The sequence below is a fragment of the Aotus nancymaae genome, unplaced genomic scaffold (genome assembly GCF_030222135.1).
Source record: "Aotus nancymaae isolate 86718 unplaced genomic scaffold, 86718_ANA_hifiasm-v0.15.2.pri h1tg000020l, whole genome shotgun sequence".
Classification (NCBI taxonomy): Eukaryota; Metazoa; Chordata; class Mammalia; order Primates; family Aotidae; genus Aotus; species Aotus nancymaae.
In genome coordinates, this window is record NW_026988432.1 from 4389781 (window position 1) to 4415715 (window position 25935).

The 25935-nt window shown below is 43.6% G+C and overlaps 1 protein-coding gene across 2 annotated transcripts in view; it reads left to right on the forward strand.

Moving 5' to 3' along the window:
- The window catches only part of FBXO15 (F-box protein 15), a 77719-nt gene extending 69181 nt beyond the window's left edge, over positions 1-8538 (forward strand). For both annotated transcript variants that reach the window (XM_012465407.2, XM_012465406.2), the window contains exon 10: positions 8173-8538. In XM_012465407.2, the coding sequence (XP_012320830.1) occupies positions 8173-8442 (270 nt within the window). In that variant the 3' untranslated portion in view covers positions 8443-8538. The remainder of the gene's footprint in view (positions 1-8172) is intronic.
- The last annotated feature ends 17397 nt before the right edge of the window (positions 8539-25935 follow it).

Here is a 25935-nt window from a genome sequence, read left to right on the forward strand (position 1 = left end):
TTTCTTTTTCTTCAGATTTTGATAGAGCTTATAATAAAAATAAGTACTAACATAAAATATTCACATCAAAATAGACCTTGAGGATCAAGAAAGGCTGAATGTGAATGTGACAGACTTTCAAAGGGTCAACAAATTTTTAAAAAGAATTTGTTCTGTGTTTTCTGGTAGTCCAGAGCAAGATGAGAGCAGTCATTTAGTTCTCATTGGGGGAAAAAAAGGAAGTGTAGTAATTATACAAAGAAAACTTTATCCCAGTTCTGATCATTAAAAACCAAATCTCTAATGGTACTTTATGTAGGGCAGACTAAGCTACATAATGGACCAACCCTAAATAGCATCTTAGCAGTAGACATACACACAGATTTCTCATAGAAATTCTCAGAGAAGCTGAAGATACAGCTTCAAAATTGGACCTTTACATGAGCTCCAAGCAGTGATTCTGTAGGTTGTCACAGGTTTCTAGAAGAACAGCTTGATCTAAAAGCAGGATTTTGAGTTTTTAAAGTAGGGAATGGATTGCATGTCCCTGGACAGTTTTCCCCATAAATTCCTTCTCTCAGCTGGGCTTCAGGAAAAGATAGTGGATAGCTCAAAAAGCTTGTACCTTCTCCCTTGGGCCTGGGAGGTAGATGTAGTTGATTTGTAGTTTGCCTTTTATGCTCTTGGGTTCAGTATTAAGACTAAGCTGTCCTCAGAATTCCCAAAAGAATAAAAAGTCAGATCAATGATATCATATTTCTTGTGTTTGCTGTGCAGGTCAGGTATTTCTCTCCAGGAATCTGATCACCGTAAGAATAGTGAAATGATAACATGTATTTTAAGAAATTGTTTAGAAGGAGTTAAAAACTTTTTTTAAAGTGTGGACATAAGCTTAAAAAGTTTCTTAGGTATATATGACTTTTAAAAAATGTAAAATAAAAACCCTGCTCCTTCTGGAAATTGTAGACACAACCTCTGGTGAGGAGCTTCTAATACATAGCTTATGATGCCTGTCAGAGCAAAGGCAACTGAGAAAGTACATAACCCAAATACGATGCTGGTGGAAGGACAAAGAAGTAAGAAAATATTAACAATAATAATGGAGGATGCTTCCTGGTTTTGTTGTGTTGGTTGAAGTGATGTGTGGTCATGAAAGGACATCTGATATCCTCAGAGCCTGCTGTTCCCGTGAGAATCTCCTCCTTCCTCTGAGCTCAGAGTCAAGTGACCTCCAACACTTACTGGTATGGAGGTAATTCAAGTGGAAAGTTATCTTTAGCCTGAGTTCTTGGAGTAAAAACTCAACAGATCATAAGTTTATATGGTAAATTATTAAACTTTAAAATTAAAAAAATCACATTATAAGTAGGTCAGTTTTTTATTCCTTTTTTTTTTAAGTCAAGCTATGATATCAAATATACTTTAAAGATGCTTTAATGGCTGCACGTTAGTACTGAATCCATGCAGGACAGTTGCTCTGTAAGTGGTTACCATGCTATTTTACAAAGTCATGTTGAATGGCTAGGCTACCCTCTCAAGGTAACCTTGCCACAGTCTTCAGTATAAGTCAGGTATTCAAATGAAATACTCTCCTACTCTGTCTCCTCTCAATTCCTATCAGAATTTCAGATGGATGGATTTTCTTTTGATGAGGACTTTCCTGTATGTGTTTCTTTTATGTTTTTCTTTCACTCCTTGGCATTTTTGATGTTATTTTAATGTTACTTCTAAATCTGTATGGAGATTGGCATCAGTGTTCATTTGGACTAGATATTTCAATGTGGTTCTGTGGTTCTGCTTTATGTAAGAACCGTTGAGTTTAGTAGAGCCTGCTATGGGCACATTGTGAGTCAGCATGTTGCGGGTGGCTGTGACCCATGAGAAAGGTACCACTTTGCTGACAAGCAGTGCAGCTGCATGGGTGATTAAGGCTGCTGATGCTGATACAACCGAACATCTCAGGAAGAACAGGACGATCCTACATGTGCGAGTGTTGCACTCTCCCCAGATGCAGAGTTTTGAGCCTGGCATAGTTCACTGGTCCATGGGGGTGCAGGTGAGCAGAGCCGACTTCCTCCTGCAGGGAGGGTGAGGTCTGCCAACTGCTCAGATGTGTGCCTCCTGGACGTTCAGGGTGAGAGGGGCTGATTTAGGAGAGGATGATTGAAAACAAGCTCTCTGAGGAGAAAGAGGAAAGGGCCAGTGGGAAGAAGACTCGTGGGAGGTTCTGACATTCATCCCCTTCCAGAAGGATGGAAGTGTTTTATTCTGGAGAAGGCACCCAGTGGAGAATGAGATGCCTCCTACAGGATGGGGAATATGGAGTGAGGTTCTATAGGTGATGAGCAGCTGGCCTGGGGAGGGGCTTGAGACCCATTGTGCCTCTGCAGCTGGTGCTGAGGTGGTCTCCTTCCTGGCCTGCTGTGCTGCCTGGGGTGCACTAGCTCCCAGGGACAGGGAGAATGATTGGGGGGCACTGGAAAGGCTGCTGGGGCAGATCAAGAGGAGCCTTGAAACCCTCAGGAAAGAATTTGGATTTTGGTGGTAGAAGAACAATGTGGATGTTGTTAAAGGGTTTGATGTTCTTATCATGTGCTAGGCCATGTTTTACATTAGGAGGGAATTGGGGAATGCTGGACTTTGAGAAGTAGGAGGTCTTTAGGAGAGAGTCACCTCCCAGCTCTTGATCTGGCAGCAGAGAGATTGGGAGAGCAGAAAGATTGTGACACCCACTGACAGCTTAGGGCTGTGAGTGGTGTTCTCATCAAGAGCATTGTGCCTCACTGTCCACTCCTTCCTGATTTCTGCTAGGGTTTCTCTTCCTCAGCCTCTTGCAGGTGATGGGACCCAGGACTCCACCTCCTTCCTCCAGTGGGATCTACCATCTCTATGCTGGTGGGTTTGGTGAGGTTGTAAGTAACACAGTCAAATGACTGCTAGCCCAGTGGCTAAGGTCGTGCAGGGTGGTGGAGTGTGGAAAATGGGTGCACCATGCAGTCCCACCTGCTATGTTATCTCAGAGGTGCTTAGGCCTCAGAGCCTCCACTCTAAAACTGCCACAGTGATAACTCCCATTCTAGGACGGCTCCGGCGGCCTGCCAAGGACAGAGCCATCTGCTGGCCCTCAGTATTGGCTTCAACTCCCCAGTTCTCAGCCTCAGTGAGGCTTCAGCATAGGGTGTTTCTTCTCCTTCCCCACCTGCTCCTCACTCTGGTGTCCTCCTTGCAGCCGAGGCTGTGTGTGTGGTGGTTCCTGTCATGTAGGAAGCAGTGGGGGCTGTGGAGCAGGCTGTGTGGGGCTGGTCACTGCTGTTCTAGGACCACTGCAGCCGATCACCTGGGAAAGGCATCAGGGAACAAGGTCGGGTGTCTGAGGGGTTCCTGGGCGGTCTCGCTGTGTAGCTCATCTGATGTGTGGGGCCTTAGGCTCTGGCGTGCACTCTGCCATCGGGGATTAGGGTGTTTCATGCTGGCTGCTTCTTCACTCAGGTCTTCTGCAGAGATAGCGGCCAGTTCATACCAGTCACTTATTAAACCATCTCATTTTTTCAATGTTTGGAATGTCTTTGTTCCTTAAATTTCTTTAAGATATACATTTACTGAGTCAAGACCCTTTGACCTGATCATACTCAGGTCCAAATAGTCAGCATTTTTGGCCACATCTAATTAGTTAGAACTTCTGAAATCAGTGGTACATAGTTGCTCAGTTTATGCTGATGTCTAAGAGTAGCATTTAAATTCCGATTAATAAAGCACGAACATTGGGCAGAAGTTATGGCAAATAATGAGGCATCCTGAATAGATAAGTGTTAGAAGATGTTATCCTTGACATTCTTAGCTTCCTCAAAATTAAATAAAATAGTAAATGAAACTACTATTTGTCTAGTATATAGAACATGTTAAAAACATGACTCAAACCATGTACCCTCGTTCATAGAGGCATTAATCACAATAGCCAAAAGGTAGAAGAAAACCAAGTGTCCATCCACAGATAAATGGATAAACAGACTGTAGTCTATACATGCAATAAAGTATAATTTAGTCTTAAGAAGGAAGGATATTCTGACATGCTACAATATGAAAGAACTTTGAAGACATTATGCTAAGGGAAATAAGCCAGTTACAAAAGGACAAATACCATATGACTCCATTTATATGAGGTTCTCAAATTTGTAGAGACAGAAAGTAGAATGGTAGGTGCCAGAGGCTGCAGGAGAGGGTGGTGGGAGTTAGGGCTTAATGGGAACAAAGTTTTCTACAAAATAAAGAGTTCTGGAGATTAGATAGTAGTGATGGTTATACAACAATGAGAAGGTATGTGAACCACTGAAATACAGAATTCAAGTGGTGCAGGTAGTAAATTTTGTGTTTATTTTACTGCAATTAAAATATAGCACATTCATAATATTATAATAATTATCAGTATCGCCAGCTGTGCCAGAGATACCCTCATTCATAGAGGCATTAATCTGGAGCGTGGATGATAAGAGGTGGCATTGGGTGCAATTAGGTGGATGGGCAGGTGAGGCCAGGCCAGGCCAGGCCTTAGTGGCAACTGGAAGGAATGTACTTCTTTCTTGAGAGCCATGGAAAGTTGTTGCAGGTTTCTAGCTGTGGGTGACATGCTCAGACTCATGTTTTGTAAAGGTTTGTCTTCTGAATAAAGAGAATGAGTGGAGAGATCAGTTTGATGGCTGCCTCCTTAAAAGTAGAGCAGTCACTTGGTTCCCTAGTCTGTTTGGGCTGCTATCACAAATCAACATCAACTGTTGGCTTTTAAGCAATAGAAACTTGTTTCTTACAGTCCTGGAGGCTGGAAGTGCCAAGGTCAAAGCACTAGCAGATGGGTGTCTGGTGAGGGCCCTCTTCCTAGTTTCTAGAGGGCATCTTCTAGCAGTGTCCTCACCTGGTGGAAGGAGCAAGACAGCTCTGTGGGCCTCTTTTATAAGGACCCTAGTCCTATTCATGAGAGCTCTGCCCCCATGACCTAAACACCTCACAGAGACCCCACTTCCTAAACAGTCACATTGGTCATCAGATTTTAAGACACGGGTTTTAGAGGGGCAGAAACATTCAGACCATAGCACTTGGACTAGGGCAGTGGCAGTGGAGATGGACAAAAGTAAAGCAGTTGGGGCCAGGCATGGTGGCTCACGCCTGTAATCCCAGCACTTTGGGAGGCCGAGGCAGGTGAATCACGAGGTCAGGAGATTGAGACCATCCTGGTCAACGTGGTGAAACCCCATCTCTACTAAAAAAATACAAAAATTAGCTGGGTGTGGTGGCACACGCCTGTAGTCCCAGCTACTGGTGAGGCTGAGGCAGGAGAATTGCTTGAACCTGGGAGGCGGAGGTTGTGGTGAGCCGAGATTGTGCCATTGCACTCCAGCCTGGGCAACAAGAGTGAAACTTGGGCTCAAAAAAAAAAAAAAATAAATAAAGCAATTGGAAAGAGAGGTAAGAACTGACGGGATTGGGTCATGGTTAGCTTGTCAAGGCTAGGAGGGAGGCCCCTAGAATGATGCCCACATTTCAGGCATGCACAGCCAGACGACTGATGGTGGTTCCACCAATCCCTGGGATGAGGAGCACCAGGAGAGCTTTGCTGGGATAGTCCTGAGTTTGGGCGTAGTCCTGCTGGACTTGAGGGACCCTTGAAAGATCCAGAAGTTGAGTAGGCACTTGAATATTTAGGTCTTGAACTTAGAAAAGAGGTTCGGCCTGGAAATAAACTTTTGGGAGTCACAGGCATGTTGGTGATAACTTAGGGTATGGATGTGGACGAGTTCCATTTAAGAGGAGAGATTATATAGAGTGAAAATAGGGCTTAGGACCAAGCTGTAGAACCCCAGCAATGGGAGCAGGTTGACAGCTGCAGAGCTTGTGGGTTCTGAATGCATTTGGGGAGGTAGAACTAGTCTTCACTGTTTTCTTGAAAAACTAAACACTGCTGAGATGCAGACTGGCAGATGGTCACTACATTTAGTGGCCTTATCAAAGATGTTTGGTCAGATGATGGAGAAAGGATACCAGGCCAGGGTGGGTTGAGGAGTGAATAGGTGTTAATGGACAAATCTAGCAGAGACAGTGCTTTGGAGAGGGCTGACTGGGAAGGGAGGAAAGAGCAGGGGGCCTGCGGGGCCCAGGGAGTCTGTTTTCTCTCTCTGCCTTTCTATGGTGGGAGTTACTTGAGTGTGTTGAAAGTTAAAAGCTAATGGGAGGACAGAAATAGTCACTAGAGAGGGATGTGGTGCCTTTGCGGGATGGGCTATGCTGTAGCACAAGGTTGCTGGGCCACACCCAGGAGGAGCAGATGAGAAACACATGCGAGGAGGTGGGCTCAGAGGAGCTGGGCTGTGGATCTGTGGTGGGAAGTTGAGGAAAACATCCTTCTGTCTTCTCTGTGAAGAGCGAGGTCCTCTGCAGAGAGTACCCTCCTAGTAGAATGCAGAGGGCTGAGGGAGGGGATGAGGCATTGTTCCATGAGGCAGAGAGGGAGCCATCCAGAGAGTCGGGGTGGGACCCCTAGGCCACGCCGAGGATGAAGTGGCTGCATGGGCACCCAGCAGCTCTGTGTGCAGCCCTCCCGCCATGCTTGGTGCTCAGGTCGACAGATAGAAAATAACTGGGCTCCTCTAGGGCTGGGGTTTTGCTGGACCTGGACCTAAGGTGTAATGCAAGGTGAGCGAGGGAGGTATATGCATTGGCAAGAGTGTTATTGCAGCAAAGGCCAGTGAAATCTAAAGTGGAGAAGAAGAGGCAGGAGAAGGAAGGGCTGGCCGGCTGATGTGCTAGGTCCATTCGCAGTGCTCTTCAGACCTTTCTACACATCCACTGCAGTATGCACACATATATGTGCAATTAAAACAATGTTCATGAAATGACGTTTATGCCTACTATGTGCAATGTATGCTGTGTTCTCTTTCATTTTGTTTCATTTTATTTTGACAAACAGTTGTGTCCTACTAAATGTAATTCAGGATACACAAATAGGTCATGGCTTACAGGGTGAAAACACTGGGTGAATCAGAAGTACAGTTGTAGTGGAAGTCATTCAGTGAGTCAACTGGAAGATGAAGGGTGGCAGTTAGAAGACAGGGTGCCTGAGGCATTGATAGTGGAAGTGGACCACTTCCAGGAAGTGATGCGTCATGAGAGTGAATAACTGAGGTCAAGTCAAGGAGGAGATCATGGAGTTGAACAGCTCAGGAGCTAAGAGTCTAGGGTGCTAGAAGCTCCATTGAGGTCTCCATGGATGTTGGGATCACTTGGGATGATGGCGAGTCTTAGAAGACTTGGGAGGGAGTGAGAGGGAGAGGCAGACAGCAGGGCTGGTGCCACAGTCCCGGAAATGAGAGCAGGCAGACAGGAGGCTGGCACATGCCGGAGACAGGCATGGAGCAAGGGTGCAGAGCTGAAGTTTGGAGCCTCAGAGAAGCAGGAGGTTTCTCAGAAGAGGGGAGGGGAGGGCCTGGGGGTGGCAATGAAGACCAGGAGCACACCCACACTGCTCTTCAGGGTGATGCGGCGCCTCATGCTTGGAAGCACTGACCGGTCATTGGTGTGGTTTGTGTCACCTCTGTAGCCTCTGGACTTTAAGTTCCATGAGGACCTGATCAATGTTTATGACACATTTCTCTGAGGTCCCAGTGCTAAGTCCTAAACTGATAACTGTGGGTGCTCCTTTGTATATCTGAGAATGAATATTAAGTGATGAAACACACAAGTATAGTCTAGGATATAAAGTAGGCCATGAAAAGCCAATGTAGTATTCTGGATTTTGATGCCACATTCGACATTTCTAGTCAGTTTTACAGAGTCACAATATAAATCAGGTTTGATTGGCCTTTTTTTTTTTTTTTTTTTTTTGAGACAGAGTCTTACTCTGTCGCCAGGCTGGAGTGCAGTGGCGCAATCTCGGCTCACTGCAACCTCCGCCTCCTGGGTTCAAGCGATTTTTCCGCCTGAGCCTCCCGAGTAGCTGGGACCACAGATGCGTGCCACCACGCCCGGCTAATTTTTTTGTGTTTTTAGTAGAGACGGGGTTTCATCGTGTTGGCCAGGATGGTCTCGATCTCTTGACCTCGTGATCCGTCTGCCTCGGCCTCCCAAAGTGCTGGGATTACAGGCGTGAGCCACCACGCCCGGCCGGTTTTTTTTTTTAATCCTTGTCAATCTGTGTTTATTTTGCAGAGTTGTTCTATGATGGATGTAACTCTTTTGGATGAACATGGGAAACCCTTTTGGTGTTTCAGTTCCCCAGTGTGCATGAGATTGCCTGGTATACCCTCTGATGGCCCTAGCTTCTTGGGACAGATGTACAGCATGGACTATGTCGATGTAGAGGGAAGAGTGCACGTGGAGCTGGTGTGGATCAGAGAGACCGAAGAATACTTTATTGTCAACCTGGTCCTTTACCTTAGTGTTGCAAAAATCAACCACTGGTTTGGGACTCAATATTAGCAGTAGGTGGCAAGTTTTTGTTGTTATTTAGTGTTTATTTTTGACTGACTGGCTTTGTTCTTAGTGTTGAAAGTTAAAATAAAGCAAATCTGCAGAGTGCTGTGTGATGCCTTTCGTCTCATATTAGAAATTATTTGTGGGTCATTTTTAATTTAATGTTTGAAGGATTCAGTTAAATTTTAAGAAAAATAACAATGAAACTTCATATAAAAAGAAAAAAAGATATTTACTTCTCTTCTGCCTTTGGTTAAAAATTTAAGAACTTCTGCTTAAGTAAATGATCATGTGATCACTGTGTGTGTGTGTGTGTGTGTGTGTGTGTGTGTGCGCGCGCGTGGGGTGCGGTGCGTACTTACAGATAAGGGTTTTTCTTTTTTTTTCTTTATTGGTAAGAAGCCCAAATGAAAAAATGTACTTAAATATTAATATAAACTTTACTGTATTCATTAGAATTAGAAAGTGCTATATTCATGACATTCAGCAACCATGTTAGTATTTAATAAAGTTAAATAGACCAATGGCACCAAGGAAAGATATATCTGAGATCATCATAAGGAAGTTATAACTTAAAAGAGCAAGGCATGTTACAAGTCCAGTGGGGACACCAGCTCTGTGTGAGTGGGGATAGAGACGGATGAGTTATCGAAACTTCCTCTGCGGAAATATTTTAAGAAAATTGACAGATGCTCAGGGTTCAAATCGGGGTGATATTTATCTAAGCCTATGTTATTTTAAGGCATTTGGTTCTACATTGTTTTAGATTGTATAGCTTGTTTTGATTATGTTTTTATTGCCTACTTTAAAGTTTTGACGTCCTGCGGTGTTCCTCCTCCTTAGGCATGCATGAGCACACGCCCCTTTCTGTTTTATTCTTCTCCTGTTTAGTGACCTGGCCACTTTCTCTTTGGAGGTGTATGTATGATGTGAGCGTGTGAGAGTGCAGAATAAAGAGCCTGAAGACAGCAATCAAGTGAAGATAGGGAACAGATATTACATTCTTACCCAAAAAAACCGTGAGAGTAAAAAGGATTTCTGCTGCTGACACTGTCCTCCACCCTCCTGCCCTCCACAACCTTGGGCCAAAGTCCTTAGGAAGAGAGGATTTGAAATGCAGTCAGATGTTGTGAGCACTGAGGGAATGTGGAGTGCCTGCCCCAGCTGAGTGAGCATCAGGGCAGGGAGGAGGTGCTGGCTTGAGCAGTGAGCCCAGATGAGGACCAGGAGTGAGGAGATGCCAGGGATGTTGAGTGCCACTTACAGAGTTGCATTGGAATACAACCATGAGAAAATATGTGGAGACTCCCTGAACCCCCTTTGTGAGGGACTAGGTGTCCTGACAATACTGGAAACATAGTAGAGCTGGGGAAAGAGCCCTGTTCTCTACCTCCTGTTTAATGATGTTTGGATGGAGGAGGGAAGCAAGGACCTCAGGGATGGCACAGTGGAGCTCTGTGGACACAAACGTCTGCCTTCCCTGCCAGACTGCTAGTCCTGTGAGCAGGGACAATGATGACTTCTGGTTCACTGCTGCATCTCCAGCACCTAGGAGCATGCCAGGTACTCCATAGTCGATACTCAGTAACTATTTATTGAACCAATGGAAACTGTTATAGGGATATACCAGCAGCTATGGGATCTCGAAGGAAGCAGGGACCAATTCTTGGCTCAGATGATTCTGGGAGTCCCTTACATCTCAGGTAACATCTGAGTTCACCTTAGAAGGGAGGTTTACTGGGCAGCAGTGGGAAAGGGTGGGGTGGAGGCAGTGCTCATAAAGCCTTGGTGCTTTTACGAGTCTCATCAAAATAGGTGTGCATGCCACACACAACCAAATGATGCTAGCAGACACCCCTGCCCCAACGTACCTTTCACATGTCTGACATATTAATATTCAACTTTTTAAAGCTGTCTCTTATATTTGCCTCCATGTTTCTAAATACATTTAAACATATCAGATTACGAATTCTACTTTTTGTTTCTTCCAGGATGCTTTAGCCCTGGAGTTCCATCTCAACTGCTTGCTCTCTAGCCTTGCTGGGAAGCTGTCATTCTGGGGTTCCCCACATGCATCCTCCATTTTATGGAATCCTGTCTTCCTCTTTCCTGGTTCATATCCTTTCTTTCAGTGGTACACATTCTCCTGTGTCTTTCTAAGAAAGATGATATGGGAGATACATTTTGAATCTATGAATTTCTTAAAAATGTCTGATGGATAGTTTAATTGGGTACCAAACTGTAGGAAGAAAAATGTTTTCACTGGAAACTTTGAAGATAGTTGCTATCATTGTTGCTGTATCTTATATTACTTTGCCTTTTCTTCTTCTGTATGTGGTCTTCTCTCTTTCTCTGCTCACTGGAAGCTTTTAGGATTTACTCTTCTCTCTTGGTATCTTAAAATCTCAAGATGATGTGCCTTGAAATAGGTCTTTGTGTTCATTGTGGGTCATTTTAATTTATGAACTTGTGTACTTAAGTCCTGGACTTTTAAAAAATCTGACAGTACTTTCTCTGCTGTCTTTAACTTTTGTTAATGAACTGTGATTCTTTCTGGATTGATTCTCTCAAGTGCCTTACCTTTTTCATCTTATCTTCTGTCTTTTAGTCTTTTGTTCTGTTTTATGGAATATTTTTGTTTCTTAATCCATCTATTGAATTTTTTATTTTGATGATCAGGTTTTTACTTTATAAGAACTCTTTTTTTTCTAGTTACTTCTAAAGCATTGGGTCTATTTTATAAATGTAATATTTTCTCTAAAGAAGGTGTTGGCAAACTTTTTCTGCAAAGGGCCAGATAATAATTGAGGCTTTGTGGGCCATATGGTGTCTGCTGCAGCTCCTCAACTGTGCCATTGTAGTGTGAAGTCAGCTATACATGGTACACAAATGGGCATGGTTGTGTTCCAAAAAGACTTTATTTATAAAAACAGCAGCTGAATTTGGCCTTCAGGCTGTAGTTTGCCAAGTCCTGCACAAATCTCTAGGTTATTGATTTCAGTTTTCAATAAAGTTTTTATTGTAACTGTTTGGCAACACCGTAGTAGTAATAATAGTCTTAGGCAAGAATCTTCAGTAGCCCTAAAATATGTGGGTAAAAGTATGATGAGAAAGGAGATACTGACATTGTGTCAAAGTTTTATGCCACAAAATAATGTTGGTTACAAAGGAAAGAATAGGAAGTTCACAGTGAAGGAGCCTAGGACAGTACCTTAACCAGTGCTGAGCAGCACAGTAATGGGCAGATGATTGCCTCCTGATTATGCCATGAGAAAGACATCACATCACTTTTGTGGCATTTTATCAAAAGTGTATAACAGGGTTGATACATGGGGAAACTTCAGACAAATACAGGTTGAAGGGAACTCTGCACTTATATTTGTACTTGTAGTCTGCATTCCCCTTTAAAAGCGTTAGGGTCATAAAAGGCAATGTCTCCTAGACTGGAGGGGCAGATGAAAGCAATGTGTGATCTCAGATGGGATCCTGGATCAGAAGATGGCACTAATGGAACCACAGGTGAAATGTGAAGAGGGGCTGTAGATTATAGCATGTCAGTTTTCATTTCCTGACTTTAATATCAAAATGTAACATCAACATTTGGCAAGTCTGAATGAAGGGCATATGGGAAATCTTTGTCATATGTTTGCATCTCTTTTGTAAACCTGAAATTTTTTCAAAATAAAAAGTTAACATAAAAAAAATAAAGGTTTTCACGTCTTCCCTTGCTCTTTTTTTGTGGAATTCAGGCTTTGTCAGTCTGTTTGCCTTGCTCTCAGGCTTGCCTGTTGGAGCTTCTGCTGTCTGCTCATATTTAAGACTGAGGCCCTCAGAAGCTCAGCAGGAGCTCTGCCGAGGGGACCCACTTGTCAACTGTTGGCTACACTGGAGTAATTGGGCCCTGCACCATGTTTGGTACTGGGACCTCCAAATATGAGTATTAGGAAGTCTGTTCTTTAGGACTGCCAGTTTCTTTACAGGAGAATTCTCCCATCTCACAAGAGCCCGGGGTTGTGCAAGAGCCCCCTGTGTGAAGGGCATGGAGAGGGGCTTGCTGTGGTTACAGCCCGGGGAAGGTAGACTTGCCACAGCTTGGGCCATGCTGAGAAGGGACAAGCATGTCCAGATAGAGTTGGACTTGATTCTTTACATGATTGGAAACTCTTAAATGTTTTGCTTTGTTTTCATATACAAAGGTAATACATTCAAGTAATAGGACTATATAAATCAGGATATAAATGAAAATTTTGTTTCTTAACTACTCCACCTCCATTTGACCAAAGCGACCTGTCATTGTTCAGACATGTGGTTTCCACATAGATAGGAAAGGATGAATTGGTACAGGAGGATGTGAAGGCAGGGAGAACAGGTGGGAGATTGTGGTGGGAATCCGAGCAGAAGTAACATTTGTGTGCTCTTGACTTCCTATGAGTAAGGGTGTGAGAAAGGGAAGTGGACCAGGACATGGAGCAAATGATCTTAGGGGAAAGTAATTTAGTAGTGTTCAGGTGACCAGAGCTTTCGAAACATCAGCAGTTTGAAAACAACTGGTAAATCTACTTTGAGATGCACTTAAAAATGTCTTTTTCTGGCCGGGCACAGTGGTTCATGCCTATAATCTGAGCACTTTGGGAGGCTGAGACAGGTGGATCACCTGAGGTCGGGAGTCAAGACCAGTCTGACCAACATGGTGAAACCCTGTCTCTACTAAAACTACAAAATTAGTGTGGTGTGGTGTCACATTCCTGTAATCCCAGCTACTCAGGAGGTTGAGGCAGGAGAATTGCTTGAACCCGGGAGGCAGAGGTTGCAGTGAGCTGAGATCATGCCATTGCACTCCAGCCTGGGCAACAAGAGTGAAACTCTGTCTCAAAAAAAAAAAAAAATCTTTCTCTAGGTTCCTAAATGACAAGACAATTTTTTTATTTAAATCAAGAGGTTCAGTTTGACATTTATTTTTAGTTTTTTTCTTTTGAAGCACTCTCAAACTTACAAAACTGTTACAATTGTAGTTCAAATAACTTTTTTTTTAATGATTGAATCATTTGAGAGTAAGATGCTAACAGTTTGCCCCATCACCTCTCAATACTTTAATGTATATTTCCTACGAACAAGGATAGTCTCCTAATAACATAATCGTAGCCACCACAATCAGGAAATCAACACAACTGATAACGATGATCTCATGCTTAGACACCCCATTCACCTTTCCCCAGCTGTCTCAACAATGACCTCATAGCACAAGGTCCAGTTCAGGATCAGGTGCTGTGTTTGGGTGGTCTGTGGCTCTTCTTCCCTTCACTCTGGAATGGCTCACCAGGCTTCTTGACTCTTAACGACCTTGATACTTTTGAATGTCACAGGCCAGTTATTTAATAGAATGTCCCTCGATATGAGCTTGTCTGATATTATGCATTTGATATTGATTGGCTGTGTCCCCACCCAAATCTCATATTGAATTGTAGTTTCCATAATCCCCACGTGTTATGGGAGGGACCTGGTGGGAGGTAACTGAATCACAGGGACAGTTACCTCCATGCTGTTCTCATGATAGTGAGTTCTCATGAGATCTGATGGTTTTATAAGGGGCTTCTTCCCCACTTCGTTCTGCACTTCTCCTTGCTGCTGCCATGTGAAGGACATGCTTGCTTCCCCTTCCAACCTGATTGTAAGTTTCCTGAGGCCTCCCCAGACATGCAGAACTGTGAGTCAATTAAACCTCTTTCCTTTATAAAATGCCCAGTCTCAGGTATTTCTTCATAGCACAGACTAATATAGCATCTTTGTCAGAAATAGTGCAGAAGTGGTGCTGTGTTCTCACTGTGTCCTATCAGGGGCCATAGGATTTCAATTTGTCCCCTTACCAAATTGTTCCCTGCAGCCCCTGGATGACAATGGTGTCTGAAGTTATTTTTCCCACCTTTGTGATGATTATTTTCTGGGAGGTACTGTGAAACTAGGTAACTGTCCTATTCATCAACAAACTTTTAACATATTTATTTGTTTCTGTCAGTATAGAATCATGGTTTTTTTTTTCTCATTGGGTTGTAATCAGTTATCATTATTATTTATTTCTGTGCTCAAATTTTCTCAGATCTCACTGGCAGAAATCCTGGCAAGCTGGCTTCTGTGTTCTGTGTTCTCTGATGTGTCCTCATCACTCTCTGGACACTTCCTTTCCTTTTGGAATAAGGTGGTCTAGACTCATCCTGTACTTCGCCTGCCACCGCCCTGGAATCAGCCTTTCTTCAAAGAGGGTGTCTTCTGTCTGGTGGAGAGTATTTATAAACAAAGATGTGTGTGCCAGGCATGCTCGTTGCTATCCTGATGTATCACTGCTTCATTTTCTCTCCAAGAACAGCATCAGGAATATAAGTATTCACCTCATATGTATGTCACACATTCAGTTATATCCTTTCTATTTTATTAGGTTAGTGCAAAAGTAATTGCGGTTTTTGCCATTAAAAGTAATGGCAATTACTTTTAATGAAAAAATTAAAAAACTGCAATTTAATTTAATTTAAATTAAAAAACCACAATTACTTTTGCACCAACTTAATATATCTGTAGATATTGAAAAGCGTGAATTCACCCCAATATCTTCAGTTTCAACACAGCACCACAAGTTCATTCTTGTTTCCTCCTTTGCATGCTTCGAACTCCCATGCCCACCTGACTCCCATCATCCTGAATCTCTTTCCTCCTCAGAAAGGAGGAAAGGATCTACGTGGGAGGCTGAGGCACGAGAATCGCTTGAACCCAGAAGGGGAGAGGTTGCAGTGAGCTGAGATCACACCACTGCACTCCAGCCTGGGCAACAGAGCAAAACTTGGTCTCAAAAAAAAAAAAGGGGGCAAAATTCCTGAGACTGGTACATGCAATTTTGCACTCACAAAAATGGAAGAAAAAAGCCAAGAATCATGTATGCCATCTCCCAAATCAACATGCTCTTTCTTTTAATGGTAAGTAAGAAAAGGGGATGTTTCCATATGCCCCAGACCAGACCTCCCTTCTTCCATCTCCCATCACCTCTCTCCTGCAGATGCCTTGCTGCCTTGCTTCCTCTCTTTGGTTCTGATACGTTGTGATGAGACTCTCAGCCACAAGGAGACCCTCCACACACCACCAGGGCCCCCCTCATGCCTCAAGGTGCCCACCTCTGTTTGTGCAGCCTTCACACTCACTCAGACTCAGAAACGTCACACTCAACCACTGGCCTGTAGGATTAAAGATTCTTTTCATGTCCACAACACCCTGGCACTCAGCTGGATAATGGGCAGAACTCTTGGTTACTTACAGCTCCAAATGAAAGAAGGCTGCCAGATAGGGCCACTTGGGTTTTGCCCCTTGGGACAGGGTAACAGCAAGCAGGCATTGCAGGGGCAGCCTATGCATGGTAAGCTGGGTGGGGAGGGAGGCTAGCTAGGTTTCGCAGCCTCCCTGTGGATTGGCTAGCTTGAATAATTCTGTGGGCATATCCTAGTTGTCTGGTACCTGGCCCCGGAGCCATTAAGGCTGGCATATAGTGGACACTGACAATGAAAACCTGATAAGGGAGCTGGTTGGGAAGGGAACTGACCAGCCTCTAGCCTCAAAATCAGGTCAAGCATTGAATGGGTACAACATTAAAAAAAAGAAAACAACTGATACTGGTTTGGATTTGTGTTCCCATCCAAATCTCACTTCAAATTGTAATCCCCGTATGTTGGGGGAAGCGTCTGATGGGAGGTGATTAGATTATGGGTCCAGTTTCCCCCATGCTGTTCTCGTGATAGTGAGTGAGTTTTCACGAGATTTGATGGTTTAAAAGTGTGTGGTACTTAACCTCCTCGCTTTATTTCTCCTGCCACAGTGTGAAGAAGGTCCTTGCCTCTCCTTCATCTTCTGGGAGGCCTCCCAGTCATGCTTCCTGTTAAGTCTGCAGAACTGTGAGTCAATTACACCTCTTTTCTTGATTACCCAGTCTGAGGAAAAGACATAGCAATGTGAAAACGGACTAAAACAATAACAAACCACCTTCCAGCCACTCCTAATCCCTGCCTCCTCTACCAGGCACCCCAATCACTCCACCTGGGCCTTAGGTATCGCTTACTTCACCAGCTGCAGGTGCTGCCTTGCTCTGCTCCTTTTAATGACTTTAGGAATCAACAGTGGGTGAAGGGAAGATATTTCTTAAGGATTAAATATGCTAACATTATGTAAGTTCTGTGTGTCATAAATGTTCACAGATTATGCCTAGTAGAAATACTAGCTTTTTGCGGGGGCTGACCATCTTAATATTGTGTGTGTTGAAATGCAGTTGTCAGATATATGAAAAGAAAGCAGTTACTAATCATACTCCATTGTCAGAGAGAAAACTTTTTGTTTGTAAAGCAAGAGGAATTATTGTTCTGGGGTACTTTGACTACAAAGAAAAAATCACAAGGCAGGGCTCATTGAGCTGAATCAATTCAAGAAAAGTAACAGGTGCAAACTCTTAACCATGCAGTTGGCAAAGAAAACAAGTTTGTGTTACAGGAAAGCATACCTACCGCTAGTGTAGAAAAGAAGGGACGTGTTTTTTATTTCAAGTAAATTTCAGATGCAAAATCTGGTCTGATTTAAAATTAGGTCAAAGCTCTGACCAGCCTTTGGAAAGTTGACTTTCATATGTAACTTCATAGTTATCTCTTATTTTCATTAACATCCACCAAAGTCTAATGATCCTGACTTCTTTGGAAACAAAATGTTCTCATGGGAAAATCTATGGAAACTGTTTTTCCAATGCTTGTCATGGAAAGAGGTTGCGCCTTTAACACAGTGGATGTAAAAGCATTGGTTTCAGGCACCTGTGAACCTTTTGTGCGTGGAATGTCATGGCATTTACCTGCAGCCTAGGGAGTTTTCTGTGATCTCTTGTGGCTGCAAGAGATAACCGCAGGTTCCTATGAGCTATGGGAATATGAGCCAGGTCACCGCCAGGCACCTCTTGAGCTGCAGAAGCCCCTGGGGCTACGAGGTAGGATCACTGAGCATGGCTCTGGGAATTGAACACAAGACACAAAGGTGGGCGGGGCATAGGACACCCAAAGAAATGAAGGCTGCTATGGGGAAATGAAATGCATGTTCGAGAGCAGCTGAATGGCAGCCCTCCTTTGCCCACTGCAGCCGAGGGGGTTCGCCAGGCTTCTGGGGAAGAGCTTAGAAGAAAAGGCTGGGCTGGGCTGGGGGCAAAGCAGGTTAAAGGCATAGCCACAAACCATGTCAGGTCCCCTGCCACCAGCACAACACACAAGCTCTGGTAGGGATGCAGGATGCATGCTCACACATCCATCACTGCAGCTGTACAGGACATTGTGTGTGTCAGTTTGTTCCTGAAAATGATGTTCAGAGATGAGCTTATGCCCTGAGAAATGTATAAACACTGGGGATTTGTCAGGTTTTAGTCACATGGGATGGACATGCAGGTCCTCAGCCTCTTTCTCCTGCCTCAGCCTGGACAGCTGGCCTGTGCTAACCCTCTCACTTTACCTTCTGGCCTCCTGCAATGATAAAAATGAACTCTGAGAGGTGCTCCGAAGGTAAATGTATGTTTACTGCTTGACATACAGTCACATGATTGAGTCAGTGAAATGGCCGTAAAAAATACATTAATCTTTAGGTGTTTGGTTCAGAAAAGTGCCCAGAGATGCAAGATGAAACACCTGTGATTTCTCACTGACTTAATCTTGGCTAGGGAGAACGTGAAAAATTCGTGAAATAATAACAGTAGCTTTCGCTTTTAAAAATTGGAACCTTATTGTGTGCCAGGCATTATGCAACAAGCTTCACCTGTATTTCTTAAAATCTTCCCATAACACTATGGGCAGTTGGTATGAAAATGGCATTTATAATGAGGAGTTGAGCAGAGAGGTTAAATGCCCAGAGGAGCACATCTAGTACTGGACAAAGCTAGGGTTGACCTGGACAAAGCTAGGATTGGCGTGCTTCTAAAGCTCATGACCTGTTGTTCCATATCTCCAACTGTGTACCCATGGATCTGGGCAGTCGATGGTGCATTATGAACATTTGACACACAAGAAAAGGTCATTATAGAGGTGTTTAGTAGAGCATAAATAAACACATGCAATGAAGCTCATTCTGCCTAATAGAGATAAGGCTGTTTGAAAAAAACTGTGTCTTAAATCAATGAAACTGGTATATACTAACACAAAGAACTGAGGTAACAGAAGGTGACAGGCCTTGCTCTGCCACATGGGAAGTCTTTCTGTAATGCTGCAGGAAATGAGTGCCCTTTGGTGCAAGAAAAGAGTAAATAGACAAATGGAGCAGAACACAGAACTCAGAAACAGGCGGACACAGAAGGACAGCTGTTTTATGGCAAAGGTGGCATCTCAGAGCAGTGGGGGAAGAATGGACATTTTCATAATGATGCTGGGACAGTTTTATAGCCATCTGGAAGAAAGAAAAGTAGACCTACTTATACCATGCCCTAAATGTGGAAAGCAAAGCAAGGAAGTTTCAGGAAGACAATATGGGCAGTATTTTCATGTTCCATCATCTCTGACGGGCACTCAAGTTGGTAACCATTCTTTTACTTTTTTAGAAATAGGACTGCCACTTTTCTTAGGAAACATACTCTCTCCTTTGATAACTCTTGCTGAAATATTCCTCTCCAAGTTATATCAATGTAGAAGCGACACCTGCCTATAAGTAACTTTCAGAAAAATATGACTCACTGGTCTTATTTCCCCTCACTGGGGGGTTCATAGAGTAAGATTAACCCTGCCTTGCCCCACCTCAGTTGCTTTTAAAAGGGAAGAGGAGATGGGTCTCAAAGCATCAACTGAAAACCTGGAGGAACAATGTATGTTGCATATAAGCAGCCAATGCTTTATCTTCTCAGTTAGGGCTGTAAGGGACATCTTAGTCATCTACAATCAACCTTATGAAAAACAAAAGGAAAGTCTTTTTATATAATGTATATATAAAGAGAGCAGGTATTTGACTCTGCCATTTTAGCCACAATGATGTTTGTTGGGTGCATTATTAGGAAAAATTAGAGTTGGTGGAAATCATAAATCTAAAATAAAACTGAGAGTAGTTAAAACTTCACATAAGAACATGAGCCTGGGAAGAAATAATGATCACTTCAGAAATGCTCAGGGGCAGACATGGTGATTGGTAAAATTTTATAGGGATCAAAAAAAAATCAATGAATCAAATTTATGTTGCAGAATTTACGTGGACAAGAATTGGTCGCAATGAAAAGGAAACACTGAAAACAATTCACTTATGCAGTCTTGGTAGTTAATCAAATGATCATGTTTCTTTAATGGCATTTAATCTTGCTATAATTCTCAGAAAAATATTTTTATTGATAGAGCCTAAACATCCTCAGGGTTAAAATAGTAAGGTTAAAATATTCTGTATTGATTTAAAATATCAATACCTCTTAACTGCAGCATTCTTTAAGCTAAGCAAAAGTTAGATATTTTAATAAGAGACTAGAAGTAATAATGGACAAATAAATGAAATTTGATTTGTTGAAGTCATGAGATTCTGAGTACATTTTATTTGTAATTTTATTAATGTTGCTATAATACAATAAAATATTTAAAAATGAGAAATTTAGTTCATGGTTACATTAATTATACTATTACATTCTGATGTAACTAGACTCTGGAGCCAGCAATAAAAATGATTCAGTCTTTTATTTACATACAACCTACATCCCAACAGTCTTCTATTGCCCCCAATTCTTGTGTTTGTGCAATACACACTGATCTTTGCAGTATTAGGGCAAGAATTGCTGTTGTCTTGGAATAAGATACTAAGTGGCTGTCTGCTTGCTTACAGATTTATAGACCCCATCTACCCATTTTTCCAGAGCAAGATACTTTGATTTTGTAATAAGATTCTGTTGGCCACTGTTTTGCAGCTAAATTGCAAATTTGCCCTATTATTGGTTTTGCTTAAGTGGAATGAATGGCCATGCCAGAGAGATGTGTATCTGTGGCAGCCCTGTAAAATGACTATGCTGATGTATCTATTTAGTAAGGGCTCCATGGACAGCTGAAATAGACCTGCATGATGCCTGACCTGAAATTGTAGGCGTTTGCTCTTCTCTTTCACAAGGAGATAATTATGGTACATCTATAACTGTTTTAAAAAGGGATTCTCAAAGCTATATTGTGTAAAAAGTCCCCAGTCCCCAGATGGTAAAACTTTGTTTCATGGAGGGGCAAAAATGGAAAACCTGCCACACTGGCATTAGAAAAATGTTGAAAGTTTTATTCTAGAGGCAGACGATGCATTATAGTCTCATGGTTTATGTTTCCATCACGTTTATTCCTCAAGGGTGTTATTAAATTAAGAAGTATAACTATGCATTTTAATCACTATGATTTATGAAAAGCCTAATAGCAACAGCGAATATTACTTCTGTGTGCAGAATCTCCCCTACCCCCATCTGTGGATGTGAGAAAATCATTCCCTTAACTGTGAATATGGGTTTGAAACTTGTTCCTGTATCAGGAGTTAAATATGGCTTTTTGGACAGAATATTTAGGATTGCCTTTAATTATTTTAAATACACTAGTCTCCCCATGAAAATGGTGAGAGGATCATGTCACAGATGAATGTAAGCCCTTTGTTTCAGATTTCAGTATGAGCTCTGGTTTTTAGATGTATACATTCTCTGTGAGCTTCAGCTGATACTTGACACTTAAGTAGCAGGCTCTTGCTCATACTTCATGCTACTCTTTCTAAACACAGGCAAGAAAACTGTTCTTCCCTTAACAGGAAGAACAGTTAAGGGACCCTGAGAAGGAAAGCCAGCAGGCATTTATTGAGTGCTTTTTCAGCACAAGGCAACACCCTGACTGCTATGGATTCCAAGAGGAAAAGACATGGACAGCCAGAGAAGCAGATCATGACATGTGCTGTGCCCCAGTTCCATGCTTTGTGCAGGGAAGAAGGGGAGTTAGGTCTGAAGAGGGAATGAAATGGTCACTATGGGCCTTTGATGCAGAGCAGGTGAGCCCCAACTTGGGGCTTAGCCTGGGAGGGTTCTTGGCTTCAGCTAAGAAAGAATTCAAGGGTGAGCCGGTGGTAGAAGAAACAGCTTTATCAAGGTGACAGTTACAGCTCTGTGACTGCTCCTGCAGAGCAGGGCTACCCACAGGAAATGTGCTGAGAGTAGCTGCTCAAAGGCCCTTCTGCAGCCGTATTTATACCCACTTTAAATTACATGCAGACTAAGGGACAGATTATATAGACATTTCTAGAAAAAGGGTGGTAATTTCTGGGTCACCAGGTTGTTGCCATGGAAAGGGGCAGTGGCTTCTGCATGCTGCTATGGCAGTGGTAAACTGACTTCCACACTGGTGGGCGTGTCTTAGGAGAGCTGTATTTGCCTCTTCTCTGTTTCATCTAGTCCTCAATCTGGTCTGGTATGCAAACTCCACCTCTGGAGTCAGGTTGTGCCTCCTACCTCACCTTGAAATATGGGTTGATTTTTGTGTTGTAAAACCGAGGCTATCCAGGTAGGAAGAAAAGCATAATCAAAAAGAGAGGGAAAAAAGGGAAGAACGTCTGGGGAAAATGCAGCTTCCTTTTCAATATTCAGTAGAGCCAATTTTTTAACTGAGTGTTGAGCATCACAGTTGATCTCAAAGCACAAGTCCTCAACAAATATATGAAAAGGAGAAAGTAGGAGATAAATCAAAGGGCCGGGAGAGAGGTGGACAGAGTGAGACCCAAGTAGGAGGAGAACTGAAGAAAAAGAAAGAGCTAGGGTTAGGCTTTGGGTAGAGGCCAGAAAGACTCCAGGCAAGGTGGCCTAGAGCTGAGTAGAGCCCAGGGGAAAGTGGAGCGGGCAGGCTGCTCTCTCCCAAGGCTCAGTGTTTTCCTCTTCTTTGCCTAAATAATTCAAATATTTTAATATTCTTATTACAAAGTCTTCCATTTATAGATATTTTTGATATGGGTATAACATTTTAATTTTGTTGTTAGTTATTGCAGTATGATCTTTTAGTTTTTCAATCCATGCATGCTGCTTACATAGTCTATGAATTATCTACTGACAGTCTTTCTTTCGAGACAGAGTCTTGCTCTGTCCCAGTGCAGTGGTTCAATTATGGCTCACTGCAGCCTTGACCTCCCCAGCTCAAGTGGTCTTCCCACCTCAGCTTCCTGAGTAGCTGGGACTACAGCTGAATATCACCACATTCAGCTAATTTTTCTATATTTTGTAGAGATGGGGGTCTCCCTATGTTGCCCACGGTGGTTTTGAACTCCTGGGCTCAAGCAATGCTCCTGCCTTGGTCTTCCATAGTGCTGGTATTGTAGGCATGAGCTACCACACCTGGCTACTGGCACTCTTTAATTAGGATATTTTCATAGTTGCCATAAATATTTGGTGTATGTTGCTAGAGGCAGTGACGCATTTCTGAGTTCTATACGACAGGCAGAAAGATTCATGCCCACCATTTCAGGAGCACAATTTTGGGAAAATATATTCAAATACTTTATGTTTTATATAGTTTGCTATAATTTTTTTTTTCTAAATAAATACATGACCACATCCAGTTTAATTGATTTCACACATGAAACACCTCAAATCTTCAGGTTTTTCCTTTTTAAATGACCTCAAATATATATCCTTCATGCTATATAGGCCACACAGCAGCCTCTGTAAAAATAGGGTGGAAACATATTATTGTGCAAAATACAAACACTCCATCTTCTCTGTTAGGGCTGCAAGGGTTGTTCCTGGTCTGGGAGACATTCTGGAAGCTTCCTGTTGCATGCCCTGGCTTAGAAGTCAAGGCTGCCACTTACTGCCTTTCTTTGGCTCTGTGACCTTGGGTGGGTTCCTTCACTTTGTGTCCCAGTTTACTTGTAAGTGAAGTTGGCATGGCAGATGAACCTCATAGGGTATGTAATGGGGCCAAGCACCTACACCAGTAACTGACTCTCATGTCCACCTGAGAGGCCAGCTGGCCAGATGTTGAGGTGAGGGCAGGAAACCACTGCCTTTGCAGTACTGAGCACCGGTCAGCTGAGGTTGTTAGTCCTGGAGTGCTCAGCATAGTTCCCTGTACCTTGGAGGACGTCTGTGAAAGTGCCCCTTGGGAGAGGTGTGGTGGGAGAAGCAGAGGAAGAATGTTTCCTGATCTCCAGAGCAAGAGCAGCACCATGCCTTGCCACAAGTCAGTGGCAGAAACTCTCACCTGGGATCTTGGGTCTTTTCACATAGTCCCACATTTCTTGGAGGCTTTGTTTGTTACTTTTCATTCTTTTTTCTCTAATCTTCTCTTCGTGCTTTACTTCGTTAAGTTGATCTCTGATATCCTTTCTTCCACTTGTTTGATTTGGCCATTGACACTTGTGTATGCTTCACGAAGTTCTTGTGCTGTGTTTTTCAGCTCCATCAGGTCATTTATGTTCTTCTCTAAACTGCTTATTCTAGTTAGAGTTCCTGTAACCTTTTATCAAGGTTCTTAGCTTCCTTGCATTGGGTTAAAATATGCTCCTTTAGCTCAGACGAGTTTATTACCCACCTTCTGAAGCCTACTTCTGGCAATTTGTCAAACTCATTCTCTGTCTAGTTTTGTTCCCTTGCTGGCAATGAGTTGTGATCCTTTGGAGGAGAAGAGGCATTCTGGTTTTTTGAATTTTCAGCCTTTTTGTGCTGAAAATTCCAAATCTTCATGGATTTTCCTCATCTTCGTGGATTTTATCTACCTATGGTCTTCGATGTTGGTGACCTTTGAATGGAGTTTTTGCATGGTGATTCTTTTTGTTGATGTTGATGCTATTGCTTTCTGTTTCCTTCTAACAGTCAGGCCCCTCTTCTGCAGGTCTACTGGAGTTTGCTGGAGGTCCACTCTAGACCCCGTTTGCCTGAGAATCACCAGTAGAGGCTGCAAAACAGCAAAGATTGTTGCCTGCTTCTTCTTCTGAAAGCTTCGTCCCAGAAGGGCACCTGCTAGATGCCAGCTGGAGCTCTCCTGTATGAGGTGTCTGTTGACCCCTGCTGGGAGGTGTCTCCTCATGAGGAAGCACGGGGATCAGGGACCCACTCGAGGAGGCAGTCGGTCCCTTAGCAGGGCTCGAGCGCTGTGCTGGGAGATCTACTCTCTTCAGAGCCAGCAGGTGGAAACGTTTAAGTCTGCTGAGGTGGCACCCACAGCCGCCCCTTCCCCAAAGTGCTCTGTCACGGGGAGATGGGAGTTTTATCTAGAAGCCCCTGACTTGGGCTGCTGCCTTTCTTTCAGAGATGCCCTGCCCAGACAGGAGGAATCAAAGAGGCAGTCTGGCTACAGCAACTTTGCTGTGCTGCGGTGGGCTCCACACAGTCCAAACTTCCCAGTGGCTTTGTTTACACTGTGAGGGGAAAATCGCCTACTTAAGCCTCAGTAATGAAGGATGCCTGTTCCCCTACCAAACACGAGTGTCCCAGGTTGACTTTAGACTACTGTGCTGGCAGCAAGAATTTCAAGCCAGTGGATTTTAGCTTGTTGGGCTCCGTGGGGGTGGGATCCACTGAGCAAGACCACTTGGCTCCCTGGCTTCAGCCCCCTTTCCAGGGGAGTGAACCATTCTGTCTCACTGGCATTCCAGGAGTCACTGGAGTATGAAAAAAAACCTCATGCAGCTAGCTCAACATTGGTCTGCCCAAATGACTGCCCAGTTTTGTGCTTGAAACCCACAGCCATTTTGGTATAGGCACCCGATGGAATCTCCTGGTCTGCAGGTTGCGAAGACCATGGGAAAAGCATGGTATCTGGGCTGACTAGCACCATCCTCATGGCACAGTCCATGGCTTCCCTTGGCTAAGGGAGGGAGTTCCCCAACCACTTGTGCTTCCTGGGTGAGGCAACACTGTACCCTGCTTCTGCTTGCCCTTTGTGGGCTGCACCTACTGTATAACCACTCCCAATGAGATGAATTGGGTACCTCAGTTGGAAATGCAGAAATCATCCACCTTCTGCATTGGTCTTACTGGGAGCTGAAGAGCTGAGCTGTTCCTATTCAGCTATCTTGCCAGGGAATCAGAATCTGAATTTGTAACAGGTCCCTGGATGGTGCCGCTGGCCCTTGGGCCTGGTGCTGAGAACCCTGGAGTCTCCCATCAGCCTCTCACAACTCACGAGTCACCAGTTAAACCAGAACCAAAGCAAAGAAAAGGTCAAGAGGATGTCCTCACTTTAGGAAATAACTCTTCATCCCCATATAGGGTGAGAGGAGTGGGGTAGGGCGTAGTCAGGAGGATGGGGATTGGGGGAGTGGTAGGGAGCCCAGCAAGAAATGGCACTGAGAGAGCCTAAACCAGGAGGGCAGGGGCTTCGGGAAAAGGGTTCATAGCCTGGGGTAGGGTGGGTGAGTGTGTGTTCACTATTGTGTCCCCAAAACTTGTTCCTTTGCTCATAAATAAGACTTACTCAGAAAGTGCTTATTGAATAAATAGATAATATCCCCCTTCGAAAGTCATGACTAGATGACAGACTCCAG